Source organism: Pelodiscus sinensis, chromosome 5 (genome assembly GCF_052426305.1).
Source record: "Pelodiscus sinensis isolate ZL-2025 chromosome 5, ASM5242630v1, whole genome shotgun sequence".
NCBI lineage: Eukaryota > Metazoa > Chordata > Testudines > Trionychidae > Pelodiscus > Pelodiscus sinensis.
Window position 1 is genome coordinate 13052937 of NC_143056.1, and position 16301 is coordinate 13069237.

General features: G+C 42.4%; 1 protein-coding gene across 4 annotated transcripts in view; it reads right to left on the reverse strand.

The window, feature by feature from the left end:
- The window catches only part of C5H14orf39 (chromosome 5 C14orf39 homolog), a 63470-nt gene that overhangs the window by 44640 nt on the left and 2529 nt on the right, over positions 1 to 16301 (reverse strand). For 3 of the 4 annotated variants that reach the window (XR_016349580.1, XM_075926330.2, XM_075926328.2), the window contains exons 2-4: positions 13136 to 13192; positions 12002 to 12058; positions 1088 to 1214 (exon numbers count right to left, since the gene is read on the reverse strand). Coding sequence is in view for 2 of the 4 variants with exons in the window: in XM_075926330.2 (XP_075782445.2) it covers positions 1088 to 1214; positions 12002 to 12058; positions 13136 to 13184 (233 nt within the window). In the remaining 2 variants the exon portion in view is untranslated. Of the gene's footprint in view, positions 1 to 1087; positions 1215 to 12001; positions 12059 to 13135; positions 13193 to 16301 lie in introns of those variants that run through there. The other variant, XM_025181399.3, reaches the window with a different exon arrangement.

Sequence of the window (16301 nt, forward strand, 5' to 3'; positions counted from 1 at the left end):
TGCGCTAATCACATTTCAGAAGTTGAGAGAGATTATAACTGAGTAAATCTCTTATTTCTCTCATTTTATTTTTATGTTCTGAATAAATGACAAAGGCTTTTTATTATACTTTCCATAGCATTTTTGAATGCCATCTTCATCCATGTAAAACACAATATTCAGCAGTTTTCTGAATACATTTTCCTTGTATGAATTCTATAGCCACTAACAAGACACTTCTAATTTTCAACCAACCAATTATCCTGAGTTAATGTCAAAGTTTATTCTTTTTTTAAAAAAATCAGTAGATTTTAAAACAGGTCCTTAGTTCTTCCTTTACTTTTTTCTCTATTTCTGTGTCCAGTACTGGAGGAATACATTAAAACCTTCTGGAGGAATACATTAAAGCAGAGTTTCCCAATTTTTTTTCTTGAAAAATGTTACCCTCACAACCCTAGGGGTTCCTTGAAATTCTTTAAAGCTGAAAAGGGTTCCGTGGCCAAATAAAATTGGGAAACACTGCATTAAAGCAATATGTTTCAATAGTTTATGAAATTGGTTCATTTTGTACTCTTAGAAATGATAACGAGAAGTCTGAATCTTAGAAATGATAGTTAATATAAAAGAAGGCTACAACTTTCCTGCCGTGTTCAACTTTTTTCCTTTCCATTCTATTCATGGTATAATTACTGATCAGTATCTAATGATAGTTAATTCCACCAAATAGCCACTTCCATTTTTCTAGTAATCAATTACTCCAATCTTTCCCTTTGCTCTCTAGGCTTTTAGATAGTTTTTATATTTTATTTCACCACTGCAACATGATGAATCAATTATATTTTACATCTTAAAAATAAACTCATTTTTTCTGTAGTTTCTTTCTATCTAACTTTCTATTATGCACTTTCTACCAAAGAGACTGATCATGCACCCATAATTCATTCCTTTAATACCTACTCTACATGTTCTCTCACACACACACTTTTAAACTACTCTTTGGTAAAGCTTCTTGCTGCATTAGACTCCATGACCCTTGCATTTCCTTCTAACCAGATGGTTCTATAATTACAACCATTCAAAATTTAAAACTTCAGCTTATGATACTTACACATTGCAATTGTCCTTATTATTCTTGTTATACTTGTGCAAATAAACAATTGCGTCATTACTGTTGTTTATATTTTCATGCAATCTACAGATTTCATTCTTTCTTTCCACAATACTTGCAGTATATACTGAAATAGAGAATATGTTTATTTTATTTGCCATATATTACCCACAACAGACGCAAAATAACAGACAGGATTTACATAAGTTTCAGAGGGTAGCTGTGTAAGTTGGAAACTGAAAAAACTTTTAAAATAGCAAATAGTCCTGCGGCACCTGAGAGACTAACAAAAATGTAAATGGTGTCATGAGCTTTTGTGGGCACAACCCACTTAATTCATCTGAAAACTCATGATACCATTTAGGATTTACATAGTTTTAGGGTCTAGCCTTCTGAAATATCTGAAGTTCTTTGTGATTTGTGTCTCTATGGATGGTCCACTTAAAGTATGCACATACCCAAGCACCTTTCATCAAAGATTTTTGGAAGTCCCTACCAAGGATACATAGGGTTGAATAGGTGAAATGCCTTGAGTTGCTTCTCTACCACAAAGACCCTTAAAGAAAGCTGACACACAGAGGAAGGAGGACAGTTAGTAGAGACTCACAGGGACACACATCTCAAAGAACTTTAGTTACTATACAAGGTGAGTAACCTCTTTCTTCAGGTAGTGTCCCTAACAGTGTTGCACTGCAATTACTCCAAAGCATTTTCCCCACAAGCAGGAAGAAACTTCAGAGCAGAATTTAATAATGAAGACAGAACTGCAGCATTTGGTTTAGGAGCATGAGCCAAAACATAGTATCTAGGGAAAGTATGTACAGAGGTTCATGTTACAGCTGTGGAACTCCTTGCCTGAGGAGGTTGTGAAGGCTAGGACTATAACAATGTTTTAAAAAGAGCTAGATAAACTCATGGAGGTTAAGTCCATTAATGGCTATTAGCCAGGATGGGTAAGGAATGGTGTCCCTAGCCTCTGTTTGTCAGAGGGTGGAGATGGATGGCAGGAAACAAATCGCTTGATCATTATCTGTTACCCTCGCATTGATCATATACCCTCGCATTCGGGATGTCACTGAGAGGCTTAGCAAGCTGATCAAACCTTCAGATCGCTACCCCTTCCTGCTTCTCCATGTAGGAACTAATGATACGGCCAAGAATGACCTTGAGCGGGTTGCTGCGGATTATGTAGCGCTGGGAAGAAGGATCCAAGAATTCGGAGCGCAAGTGGTGTTCTCGTCCATCCTCCCTGTTGAAGGGAAAGGACTGGGCAGGGATCGTCGAATTGAGGACGTAAATGCGTGGTTGTGCAGGTGGTGTTGCAGAGAAGGCTTTGGTTTCTTCGACCATGGGACTCTGTTCCGGGCGCAAGGATTGTTAGGAAGAGATGGGATCCACCTAACGAAGAGAGGAAGGAGCATCTTCGCGGGCAGGCTTGCAAACCTAGTGAGGAGGGCTTTAAACTAGGTTCGTCGGGGGACGGTGACCAAAACCCTGAGGGGAGTGGGAAAGTCGGATACCGGGAAGAAATGCATAGAGCAAGGAGCGAGAAAGGAGGACCCCAGTTTCGAATGGAGAAGATAGTGCAATCAACTAGTTACCTGAAGTGTTTGTACACTAATGCGAGAAGCCTGGGCAACAAACAGGAAGAACTGGAGGCCCTGGCCCAGACCAAGAAATATGATTTAATTGGGATAACAGAGACTTGGTGGGATGACTCGCATGACTGGAGCGCTGTCATGGAAGGGTATAGATTGTTCAGGAAGAATAGGCAGGGGAGAAAAGGAGGAGGAGTTGCACTATATGTAAGAGAGCACTATGATTGCTCTGAACTCCAGTATAAAGAGGGAGAAAAACTTGTTGAAAGTCTATGGGTCAGGTTTAAAGGAGCAAACAGCAGTGATGTTGTGGTTGGTATCTGCTACAGGCCACCGAACCAGGTGGATGAGGTAGATGAGGCTTTCTTCGGACAACTGAGCGAAGCTTCCAGATCGCAGGCCCTGGTTCTCATGGGGGACTTTAATCACCCTGACATCTGTTGGGAAACCAATATGGCAGTACACAGGCAATCCAGGAAGTTTTTGGAGAATGTTGGGGATAACTTCTTGGTACAAGTGCTGAAGGATCCGACCAGGGGCCGTGCACAGCTTGACCTTCTCCTCACAAACAGGGAGGAACTAATAGGGGACGTAAAGGTGGGTGACAACCTGGGAAGCAGTGATCATGAGATGGTAGATTTCAGGATCCTGACCAAAGGAAGGAAAGAGAGTAGTAAAATACACACCTTGGACTTCAAAAAAGCAGATTTTGACTCCCTCAGAGATCTGATGGAAAGAATCCCCTGGGATGTTAACATGAAGGGGAAAGGAGTCCAGGACAGCTGGCAGTATTTTAAAGAAGCCTTATTGAAGGCACAGAAAGAAACCATCCCGACGCGTAGCAAGAGAGGCAAACCTGGTAGGAGACCGGATTGGCTTACAGGGGAAATCCTTGGTGAACTTAAGCACAAAAAGGAAGCTTACAGAAAGTGGAAACTTGGACAAATGACTAGGGAGGAGTTTAAATGTATAGTTCGAGAATGCCGGGGGGTTATCAGGAAGGCGAAAGCGCAAATGGAGTTGCAACTGGCTAAGGATGTGAAGGATAACAAGAAAGGTTTCTACAGGCATGTCAACAAGAAGAAGGTGATCAGAGAGGGTGTGCAGTCCCTACAGGATGAAGGAGGTAACCTAGTGACAGATGATGTGGGGAAAGCTGAAGTACTCAATGCTTTCTTTGCCTCTGTATTCACGGACAAGGTCGGCTCCTGGACTTCTGTGCTAAGTGACGCAAGATGGGAAGAAGATGGACAGCCCTTGGTGGGTAAAGAACAGGTTAGGAACTATTTAGAAAAGCTAAACGTACATAAATCCATGGGTCTGGACTTAATGCACCCGAGGGTACTGAGGGAGTTGGCAAATGTCATTGAGGAGCCTTTGGCCATTATCTTTGAAAAGTCGTGGAGATCGGGAGAAATCCCGGATGATTGGAAAAAGGCAAATGTAGTGCCCATCTTCAAAAAAGGGAAGAAGGACGATCCAGGGAACTATAAGCCGGTCAGTCTTACCTCAGTTCCCGGAAAAATCATGGAAGGGATCCTAAAGGAATCCATTTTGAGACACTTGGATGAGAGGAAAGTGATCAGGAATAGTCAGCATGGATTCACAAAGGGCAAGTCGTGCCTGACCAATCTGATTAGCTTCTATGATGAGGTACCTGGCTCGGTGGACATGGGAAAGTCAGTGGATGTTATATACCTTGACTTTAGCAAGGCTTTTGATACGGTCTCCCACAATATTCTTGTCAGCAAGTTAAGGGAATGTGGATTGGATAAATGGACGGTAAGATGGATAGAAAGATGGCTAGAAGGCCGGGCCCAGCGGGTAGTGATCAACGGTTCGATGTCAGGATGGCGGTCGGTTTCTAGTGGAGTGCTCCAAGGTTCGGTTCTAGGACCGGTTTTGTTCAATATCTTTATTAATGACCTGGATGAGAGGATAGATTGCACCCTCAGCAAGTTTGCAGATGACACTAAGCTGGGGGGAGAGGTAGATACGCCTAAGGTCAGAGATAGGATCCAGAGTGACTTAGACAAATTGGAGGATTGGGCCACTAGAAATCTTATGAGATTCAACAAAGACAAGTGTAGAGTCCTGCACTTGGGACGGAAGAATCCCAAGCATAGTTACAGGCTGGGGACCAACCAGTTAAGTAGTAGTTCTGCAGAAAAGGACCTGGGGGTTACAGTGGATGAGAAGCTAGATATGAGTCAACAGTGTGCCCTTGTAGCCAAGAAGGCTAATGGCATATTAGGATGCATTAAGAGGAGCATTGCCAGCAGATCCAGAGATGTCATTATTCCCCTTTATTCGGCTTTGGTGAGGCCACATCTGGAGTATTGTGTCCAGTTCTGGGCCCCCCACTACAAAAAGGATGTGGAAGCATTGGAGAGGGTCCAGCGGAGGGCAACCAAAATGATTAGGGGGCTGGAGCATATGACCTACGAGGAGAGGCTGAGAGACTTGGGTCTGTTTAGTCTGCAGAAGCGAAGAGTGAGGGGGGATTTGATAGCAGCCTTCAACTTCCTGAAGGGAGGTTCCAAAGAGGATGGAGAGAGGCTGTTCTCAGTAGTGACAGATGGCAGAACAAGGAGCAATGGTCTCAAGTTGTGGTGGGAGAGGTCCAGATTGGATATTAGGAAAAACTATTTTACTAGAAGGGTAGTAAAGCATTGGAATGGGTTACCTAGGGAAGTAGTGGAGTCTCCATCCCTAGAGGTATTTAAGTCTCGGCTTGACAAAGCCCTGGCTGGGTTGATTTAGATGGGATTGGTCCTGCCTAGAGCGGGGGGCTGGACTTGACGACCTTCTGGGGTCTCTTCCAGTTCTATGATTCTATGATAAGGGGATGGTTGGATGAAATAACAGGATCTTGGTAACTAATTGACCATTCATTATCAGTTGGAAATAGGTCAATGAAGGGATGATAGGAGTTGCTATAGGGAACTTTCTGGATGTCTGGCTGGTGAATCTTGCCCACATGCTCAGGGTTTAGCTGATCGCCATATTTGGGGTCGAGAAGGAATTTTCCTCCAGGGTAGATTGGCAGAGGCCCTGGAGGTTTTTCGCCTTCCTCTGTAGCATTGGGCACAGATCACAGCTGAAGGACTCTCTGCATGTTGGGTCCTTCAAAGTATTTGAATGCTTCAATATCTTTGATATAGGTGAGAGGATTATTCTAAGAGGGGTGGTTGAGATTCTGTGGCCTGCACTGTGCAGGGGGTCAGACTAGATGATCATAATGGTCCCTTCTGACCTTAAAGTCTATGAGTCTATGTTTGGTTCACTCCCTCTGGGGCACCTGGCATTGGCCACTGTTGGCAGACAGGATACTGAACTGGATGAACCTTTGGTTTGACCCAGTATGGCCATTCTTATGTTCTTATGTTCTCTGTAAGTTTCAGAGACTGGAACATGTTTGAGTAATGTCACAGAAAAAGATTGAGATCTTGTAGAATGCTCTATAAGGAGGCTGAATGTTGACAGACTCCTAACATGAGATAATAGACCCAGACATCTATCGTAAGAGTCTTGAGGTAAAGACTGTGGACATATTTGGATTTGTCTGCAATTGAAATAATTTGGAAGACTTTTTGAATGTTTTTACTCTGTCTAGATAGAAAGCTAAAACTTTTGTGACATTCAAGATATGGAAAGCAATCTCCTGCCCAGTCTGATGAGGTTTCAAGGAAATAAATGAAGTATGAATGGTCTGGATAGTATAAAACTCAGAGGATATGGTTATAATGAGCCCTTTTCCTTAATGAACATTGTAATTTGGGGATCTGCCATTAAAGCCCCCAAGTCGTTGACCCTAAAACCCAAAAGCAGGGTTGGTCACCAAGAAATTTGCTTTCATGGTTAGGTACAGCAATGAACACATAGTTAATTTCTCAAAAGGGTGTTTTATGAGGCAATTAATAACAAGGCTTAATTTCAACATACAGTCTATGATGGTGGGAAAAGCAGAACAAGTAAAAAAATCTTGTCAATGGGCAGAAGAGGGTAATTCACCTACATAGTCCTATATATCCTAGATACAGCACACAAAGATGTGCAGGGCTTATGCACACACTGAATGGGCACAGCTACCAAAAATATCTTAGGAAAGGTGCAGAGTGACATGCATGCCTGAAGTGCAGCTCCCATAGAGACACTAGTGGAAGAAGAAACAATATGTTGTACTAACTGACATTACCAACAAGTACAATGGAGTTTTTGTGATAAGGCTGATCTAGCAGAAAACTATTTCATTTACATGGGTCTGTACATAGGTTACAGTGAATGGGACACAAACAGCTCATAGAGATGTGAATTCCCCATAGTTACACTGGTTTACATGCATTGGGAATATCCCAGGATATAATCCTTTTGGCTAAAAGCAGCAGAAGCATTAACATAACAATGGCTATCACCTTAAAATTATGTCCCAAAACTGTATTTTGGAATATTGTCTATCATCTTAGAAACTCTCTAACTTGGTTTTCTAGAACAGTGTTTCTCAACCTTTTTTTATAAAGTACCCCTTTTTTAAAAAAAAGTGTAAGTAAACACAGTACCTACCATTTTCAGAAACATGAAATTTTTTTCTACTGTTGCAACACATTTGTTTAAACAACTTAATTGTAGCTGGGCAAGCAATGAAATTATTGGGTGTAAAAAGTACAAAAATCTTAAGGGATGGTTGCTAGCTATCCACTTGCTTACCTTTCTCATAGAACTGAAAGGGACCTTGAGAAGTCATCAAGTCCAGTCCCCGGCCCTAATGGCAGGACCAAGTACCATCCCTGACAGATTTGCCCATTCCTAAATGGCCTCCTCAAGGATTGAACTCACAACCCTGGGTTTAGCAAGCCACTGAGCTATCCCCCCTCCCTAAAACAATAAAGCACTGTAAAACTTAAAACAAAAATTCAGTTTTCTCCAAATTTCAGTTGTGTTGATGTACCCCCAACTTCTGTTGAATACCCCTAAGAGTACTCATACCACTGGTTGAGAAACACTGCTCTAGAATAGTGCTTCTAGTCAAATGACTCATGTTGCCTAGATGGAAGAACAGGCTGCCTTCAGGGACAGAAGCTTGGCACCGAGACCTGGCTGACTGGGCAGCTAAAGATTGGTTAAAATCTTGAAGAAGAGGGACATCAGACAAATCTGAAAAAGATTGGCCTAAGATTTTAGAAATCTTTGATTAATTCCTAGTGGGTGGAAACTGAAATGCCTTCTTTCTTTACCTCCCCCCTCCCCTTTCCCATTTTTTTTTACTTTATCTATTCTTCCCTTATTAGGAGGAGTAAATCAACAAAATATAAACTGTGGTTTACCCAGCTGCAGTATTTCTATATGATACAGGCAGTCCCCGACTTACATGGATCCGACTCATGTCGGATCCGCACTTACAAACGGGGCTTTTCTCGCCCCGGAGCTCACGGGCGGCGGGTCGCCACCTGTGTCCTCCGGGACGAGAAAAGCTTCTCCCGGTCTCCCTGATCTGCTGGGGGGGTCCAGCAAAGCCATTGGACCCCCCCAGCAGACCAGGGACACCTGAGCAAAGCCACCCAGGCAGCGGGAGTCCCGCTGCCTGGGCGGCTTTGCTCGTTTGCCCCGGAACAAAGCCGCCCAGGAAGCGGGACTCCCGCCGCCTGGGCGGCTTTGCTCCTGTCCCCCTGGTCTGCTGGGGGGGTCCAGCAAAGCCGCTGGACCCCCCCAGCAGACCAGGGACGCCCGAGCAAAGCTGCCGCAGACCAGGGGGACAGGAGCAAAGCCGCGGAGCACGCCCGCAGCGGGACAGCCCGGGCGTGCCTGGGCTGTCCCCCTGCGGGCGTGCTCCGCGGCTTTGCTCCCCGTCTCCCTGCAGACAGAGCACGCCCGCAGGGGGACAGCCCAAGCGCACCCGGGCTGTCCCGCTGCGGGCGTGCTCAGCGGCTTTGCTCCCCGTCTCCCTGGTCTGCAGGGAGATGTGGAGCAAAGCCGCTGAGCACACCCACAGCGGGACAGCCCGGGCGCGCTTGGGCTGTCCCCCTGCGGGTGTGCTCAGCGGCTTTGCTCTCCGTCTCCCTGGTCTGCAGGGAGACTGGGAGCAAAGCCTTGGAGCATGCCCGCAGCGGGACAGCCCAGGCGCACTTAGGCTGTCCCCTGCGGGCATGCTCCGCGGCTTTGCTCCTGTCCCCCTGGTCTGCTGGGGGGGTGCAGCAAGTGCCCCCACTAGCAGACCAGGCTTTTCTTGCCTACCCCTGGGGTAGAGCAGCTGAGGGCTGCCGGGTTGGTCCCACAGCGCCGCTCCGGACCAACCCGGCAGCACCCCAGCTGCTCTGCCCAAGGCGTCCTGATTCAGCCGCTGCTGGTCAGTTTCAGCAGCGGCTGAATCAGGATGCCTGGGGCAGAGCAGCTGGGGTGCTGCTGGGTTGCTCCAGTAGCGCTGAGGAGCCGCGCTACTGGAGCAACCCAGCAGCACCGCAGCTGCTCTGCCGCAGGCGTCCCCAAGTCAGCCGCTGCTGAAACTGACCAGCGACTGACTACAGGAAGCCCAAGGCAGAGTTGCTCTGCCCCAGGCTTCCTGGAATCAGCCGCTGATCAGTTTCAGCAGCAGCTGACTTGGGGATGCCTGGGTTTCTTAAGTTGAATCTGTATGTAAGTCAGAACTGGCATCCAGATTCAGCTGCGGTTGAAACTGATCAGTTTCAGCAGCGGCTGACGCCAGTTCCGACTTACATACAGATTCAACTTAAGAACAAACCTACAGTCCCTATCTTGTACGTAACCCGGGGATTGCCTGTATATACACACAATTTAATTATAAAATCAGCTCTTAGGGTAGGAATCATCTTAGCACAATCTGGCCCCAATTCTGACTATGGTATACAGGTGCTACTGTAATATCAATAAGGATTCCCATTATTCTGTCATTTAATAAATTGGCTGAGAATTTAAGTGGATTCCATCAGCTTAAAAACTAGTCAGTTTGTGAAAAGTAGTTTCATATATTACAGCTTCCTTTGAATCATCATGTCTATATTTTTGGGTTTCCATTCACATTTCTCTCTTTTATAATCCTTTTCTTTCCTCTGTTGCTGTGTGTGAATGACACACATAACCAGGGGAAAGTCACTCTGCACAGAAGAAACAGTGAAATCGACTATAAGGAATAACAAAGCAATAAAAACAGAAACAGAGAAAAACAGTTTAATCTCTTAGTTATAATAATAGTCTTAAGTGTTTCTTGTAACAACATGTAAACGTGTTCAGAAAAAGTGTGATATATAAGTTGAGGTATAGATTTAAGTTGATGTCCTTTAATTCATACAATAAGGACTGACAAATATAAGTTGCTTAGTAAAGGTGGTCTCCCAATAAACGTTCAGGAAAATTGTAGTCTTCAGCGGGCGTCAACTGATATAGCTCCACTGACAGCAAAGGAACTATATCAATTTACACCAGTTGACAATCTGCCCCTATATGCATTAGAGATTCTTTAAATAAATCTTCTAAGACATGAAGAAGGTCTTTAAGAGAGGTTTCATGTCAGTATAATATTTCCATTGTTTTTCTTTTGTCTATTCTAATTATCACATCAAGTTATTTCTCCACAGCTATTTTTATCAGTAAACAGTTCAAAAAAACGGTTCAAAAGATGTATTCTACAAAACATAGTTTTTACACAATTTCCTGATAAAAATAGCTATGGAGAAATAAGGATGTATTTGTAGACAGGCTAGATAAATGGTTATATATTGCAGTGATTAGATAATTTCCTGCAGCTGAGACTGGGGCTTGCAAGCAGCCTAAAACTTCTGATCCCTCAAAAGGGTAGAAAATAAATGGAGAGAGCCATCATGAATTAAAATGCCACAGGATATCATATCAAGAATCTTAGGCTTCTCTTTGAAAAAAAAACATTATCTTGTAGTTTTTTCTTCTCTGAGAAACAATGGACAAATATCCTGGAACAGGATCTTTCCATTCTTAATAACAGGGCATGCACTCAAAGCTCCTTAAGCATTGGAGCCAGTGAGCTGTGCACAGAAGCATTATCAACAAGTCTATATAAAGTGGAAAGGCCTAAGTTCTGGAGGATTCAAAATTTCTTCCAGTACACTTGAGCTCAGCAATGCCAGCTGAGCAGGAAACCTGCAAAGCAGCAACAGAATCCCAACAGTTAGGTAGTTTGAACTGAGTGGTAAAGACTTTAATTTTATGCAATGTTGTCAGAGCAATGAGATTGAAACAGAGACTATGAAAATACTAACTTGAGCTTTTCCTAAATCCATCTGAACCTCAGCCTATTAAACTAGAGTGACTGTTTGGGGTGGGAAACAAAGTAATTTTACTGCTTGTCAGCTAACCTATGATTTTAATAGAATTACTTGCAATGAAAATCAATTGTATTTAGCTATCCCCTTGAATATTTGCAAATGGGAAGACTGGATTGAGTTATGAGCTACAGAGCTTCCTTGGGCTGTGAAGCTCCACTCACTTTCTTCTACTTAATACCAGTTGTAAAACTGTGTTGATTAGTGAAGCTGGATATAGGAAGGAGGAAATGCAGAACTTATTAAGGATACATAAGAAAGTCTGAGTGAGAAGCCAACAACAGAATAAATCCAAACAAAAAGGGAATTTACTTGAAGAACAAGTTAAGTACTAAGTGGGTACCTAGTTAGGTACTAATTTTAGATACTAATTAAAAGATAGGAATTAATAAATTCAGAATATTCAAACATTCTATAATAAAAGGTCTATAAATAGTTGAGCATTTTGGAGGCACAGGAAGACTTAAGGCTGCCATGTTTCCATAATACATATCCTAATATATGAACAAATAATTTCTGGAAAAATGGCTAGTGAAATCAGGTAAACATGGGACAAGTGCAATATTTCCTTCAGCCCTTCCCTAGGCCAGAATCCTCTCCTGCACCTATGCACCCTCCGGGACCCTGCACCACAATCCTCTGCCCCAGGTCGCAACCACAATCCTCTGCCCCAGGTAACAAACTCCCTCTCAGACCCCACACCCTCTCCTGCACCCCAGTCTCCTACCCCAAGCACCTTTATGCACCCAACCTCCATCCCAGACCTTGTACTCCCTCCATAGAAAAGTGCAGCCCTTGATCAATTACCAAAATAGAGAAGAAACTAAGTTCCAGAAGAAGAAAGCAAAGGCTGCTGGAGGAGTGAGAATAAGAATAGCTGTGGGCAGCTTTCATTATTAATTTGTCCACCCTTTGAGTGCAAAACAGCCATGATGTACTAGGACTAATGGATTATATACAATGTGTTCAAATGTCTGAAAAAAGGCTTATAATGTAAGACTACTCACAATTGATCTGCTGTTTCACATGTTCCTTAGCATAAGAGGTTTGTTCAAGCTGGAAAACTGAAATTAAAATATTCATTTTTTATTTACTATTGTTTTCTAAACTGAAATTGAATGATTAAAAATGAACATTTCACAACACAACTTGATCTGTTTAATAATATGTCTTAATATTATATTTCCCTACAAATATTGCAGTTACTAATAGGGATATAAAAGTTTAATCATTTAAATGGTTAAACAATAAGCATCAGCTTATCAGTTTCTGTTACATTACATGCTGGCTCCCTGAAGTGACACCAGCAGGGGCTGCCGGTTCCGCTCCCAGGAAGCCGGCTTCACTACAGGCTCTACAATATAAAAGAACCCCTAGTGAAGCCTTCCCTGGAGCCACCTTCACTGCAGGCTCTGCAGTATAAAGCAGATTATACATAAGATTTATATTGCAAAGCCCGCAGCACGTGAAACTGCTAGGATTTTTAGTGTTTACACGGTTACATTTTAAACAACTTTTTACACCCCTAGGTTATGTCTACACTGCAAAGTTTTTGCACAAAAAAAGCTGGTTTTGCACAAAAACCTGTGGCGTGTCCACACCTCAAATGAGCATTTGCACAGGTAAATCAGCAGTTAAACAGAAGAGTAGAGGGCTTTTGCCGGTGTAGGTAAACCTCCTTTTACAAGGCATAACTCCCTTTTGCACTACAGCTATTGCACAAAAAGGCAAGTGTGGACGCTCCTATGAGAAAAAGTACAGGTGCTCTGATGGCCATTCACAGAATGGTCATCAGAGCTTTCTTGTACAAGAGTGTCCATGAAGTGTGAACGCTCTCTTGTGCAAAAACACATCACTTTTGCCATGTGCTTTGAGGTGTGGACGTGCTCTTGCACAAGAAGGTTTTGCAAAAGGCTTCTTGTGCAAGAAGCATGTAGTGTAGATGTATCCCTAGTTACTAACTCCTAGGACCCATCTCCAATAAAACCCCATATACAACATAATAAAAGAAAGACAAAAATAAAAATTGATTACTTAAAATGCAGAATGACTGTTTAAAGTTGAAATCTTCATTATAAATCAATTCTTCCATTAAACATTACTTAATTCTAGCACTCTCAATATAATACTTAATGACCTACCAAGTTGTAGCAGAAGCTTGTCTAAGTTGCTTAAGAGAGTGTCATTCATTGTGTGGACTATAGCAAAAGAAAAAAGCAATATAAAGACTTACAGAAAGAAATTCAAAAGCTCATATTATTAGAATAAACAAGACAAAATTATAAGAAAATAACAAGATATATTAAAATAAAAAAATATATTTTAAAAACTAAATAAATTTTCTAAACTGTTCTGATAGATCTCTCACATGTATATTATTCAAATGGTAATGAACTCCATTATGACTTTGAGTCACGCTGAGAAAAGGAGGTGCACCATCTAAGCACAGCTGTCTGGAGGAATTAAATCTCTAAAATGCATATTTACCTTCAGAGGCTGGGGCAACGCAGGGAATGATGCCCCATGTTAAACCTGTACAAAAGGTGAAGCCACTGCTCCTCTCAGTTTAGCCATTTTGTCAAAGGCCATCCCGATGTGGAAGATAGGGATGTTAAGTAGCATTTATTTAGCTAATCAAGTAGTTGATAGAATTTCCATCAACTACACCATTAGTCAATAAGGGGGGTGCTCACTGCTCCCACTGTGGCTCTGCAGTTTAAATGTAGTAGGAGCTGGGTGTGCAAGGAGCCCGGCTCCTATTATATTTTAACTGCAAAGCCACAGCGGGTTAACTTGCAGTGGCAGCGCAAACTGAGACTGAGTAGTCGCAGCTCGCACCGACTGCAGAACTGCTGCACCTCTGCCTTTTAAATGTGATAAGAGCCTCTGCTGAGACAGAGGCAGTAAGGGCAGGGGGGGGGGAGTGAGTTGTTGAGTAGTCGACTCAACTACTCACTTATATCCCTGGTCTATACACACCTGCTAGAGCAGCTGCAGCATAGTTAATAGCCAGTTAGCAAGATAAGCAGTAGTAAAAACATCATATATTTACTATACTTAGGAAATGGCATCATGGATCAGACCAACAGTAAGTTTTTATAGCACCTACCCTGACTGGGGTCTCTAGGAACCACCATAATACTAATGATATATTCAAACAGTGTGGCTCTGTAAATGTCTAACTACAAGCATAGTACAGCACTAGATGCTTCAGATAAAGGTGAAAAATACCCACAGTAGATAAATTACTATGCAACAAGTTTCTTCTTAATCCTAGCAGTCAGTTGGTTTATGATCTGAAACATGAGAACTAACATCCCTTACAAATACCGGTACTTATCCTGGCTAAAGTAATTATGGATAGTCCATAGTATTCATATGACTCTCTACTCTTTAAAATACTACTATAATGTTTACTAGGAATGTTAAATCTTGTTTAATTAGTTAACCGGTTAAACGGTAAATGTAACCAGTTAACTGATTAAATGAGGACAGGAGGGAAGAGGACGGGCAGACCCTCCAGGCCCACCACGCAGCCAACTCAGCAGCGAGCAGGGGGCTGCTCCAGTAAGCATCACCCTTTGTAAAGAGTGATGCTTACCAATTAACCGGTTACCCAGTAACATCCCTAATATTTACCTATGAACATAAGAATGGCCATACTAAGTCAGACCAAAGGTCCATCTAGTCCAGTATCCTGTCTGTTGACAGTGACCAGTGCCAGGTGCCCCAGAGGGGGTGGACTGAAGACAATGATCAAGCAATTTGTCTCCTGCCACCCATCTCCAGCCTTTGACAAACAGAGACCAGGGACACCATTCCTTACCCCCTGGCTAATAGCCTTTTATGGACATAACCTCCATGAATTTATCTCTCTCTTTTTTAACTCTGTTCTAGTCCTAGCCTTCAAAGCCTCCTCTGGCAAGGAGTTCCACAGGTTGACTGTGTGCTGTGTGAAGAACTTTCTTTTATTAGTTTTACACCTGCTACCCATTAATTTCATTTGGTGTCCTCTAGTTCTTATAGAAACAAGTAAATAATTTTTCTTTATTCACCCTCTCCACACTACTCATGATTTTATATAGCTCTGTCATATCCCCCCTCAGTCTCCTCTTTTCTAAACTAAAAAGTCCCAGTCTCTTTAGCCTCTCCTCATATGGGACCTGTTCTAAACCTCTAATCATTTTAGTTGCCCTTTTCTGAACCTTTTCTAATGCCAAAATATCTTTTTTGAGGTGAGGAGACCACATCTGTATGCAATATTCAAGATGTGGGAGTATCATAGTTTTATATAGGGGCAGTAAGATATTCTTTGTCTTATTTCTATTCCTTTTTTAATAATTCCTAACACCCTATTTGCTATTTTGACTGCCGCTGCACACGGTGTGGATGTTTTCAGAGAACTAGCCACAATAACACCAAGATCTCTTTCCTGATTAGTTGTAGCTACATTAGCCCCCATCATATTGTATGTATAGTTGGGGTTATTTTTTCCAATGTGCATTATTTTACACTTATCCACATTACATTTCATTTGCCATTTTGTTGCTCTATCACTCAATTTGGTGAGATCTTTTTGAAGTTCTTCACAGTCTGTCTTGGTCTTGACTATCTTGAACAGTTTAGTATTGTCCGCAAACTTTGCCACCTCACTGCTTACCCCTTTTTCTAGACCATTTATGAATAAGTTGAATAGGATTGGTCCTAGGACTGACCCTTGGGGAACACCACTAGTTACCCCTCTCCATTCTGAAAACTTACCATTTATTCCTACCTTTTGTTTCCTGTCTTTTAACCAGTTTCCTGTCTTTTAACCACATTACCTCAGTAATGTCTTGTGATTGTGAGTACCACGGATTTTTATATGCTATGAAAAGTGTTTACTATTATCTGTTTTAAATGTGCTGCCTTTAAATTTCATTGGATTCCCCCCTGTATGTTTTAGGAGAGGGTGACATCACCTATTGTATGCTGATAATGATTGACTCTTTTATGTCTCCTCTGGTACAACTCTCTAAATTTAGTTCTAATCTTTTTTTTTTTTCAATTTTTGTTCTCATTTTCCAGTCTTTTTCTATTTCTTCTATATACTTTCTGAGATAAGACTGAACACAATATTCAACATAAGAAACATGCCATCTCTTTAGGTATCTGCATTATACTTTCAGTATTATTCCCTATCTCCTTCATACAAACTAGAATCTTGTGGAAGAGGGGGGTTATCAACACCACTGTGCCTTACACTAGACATAAGAAACCTATGAGCCTGGAAGGGGGAGTAAGCAGCTCTGGGAACAGTGCTGCAGG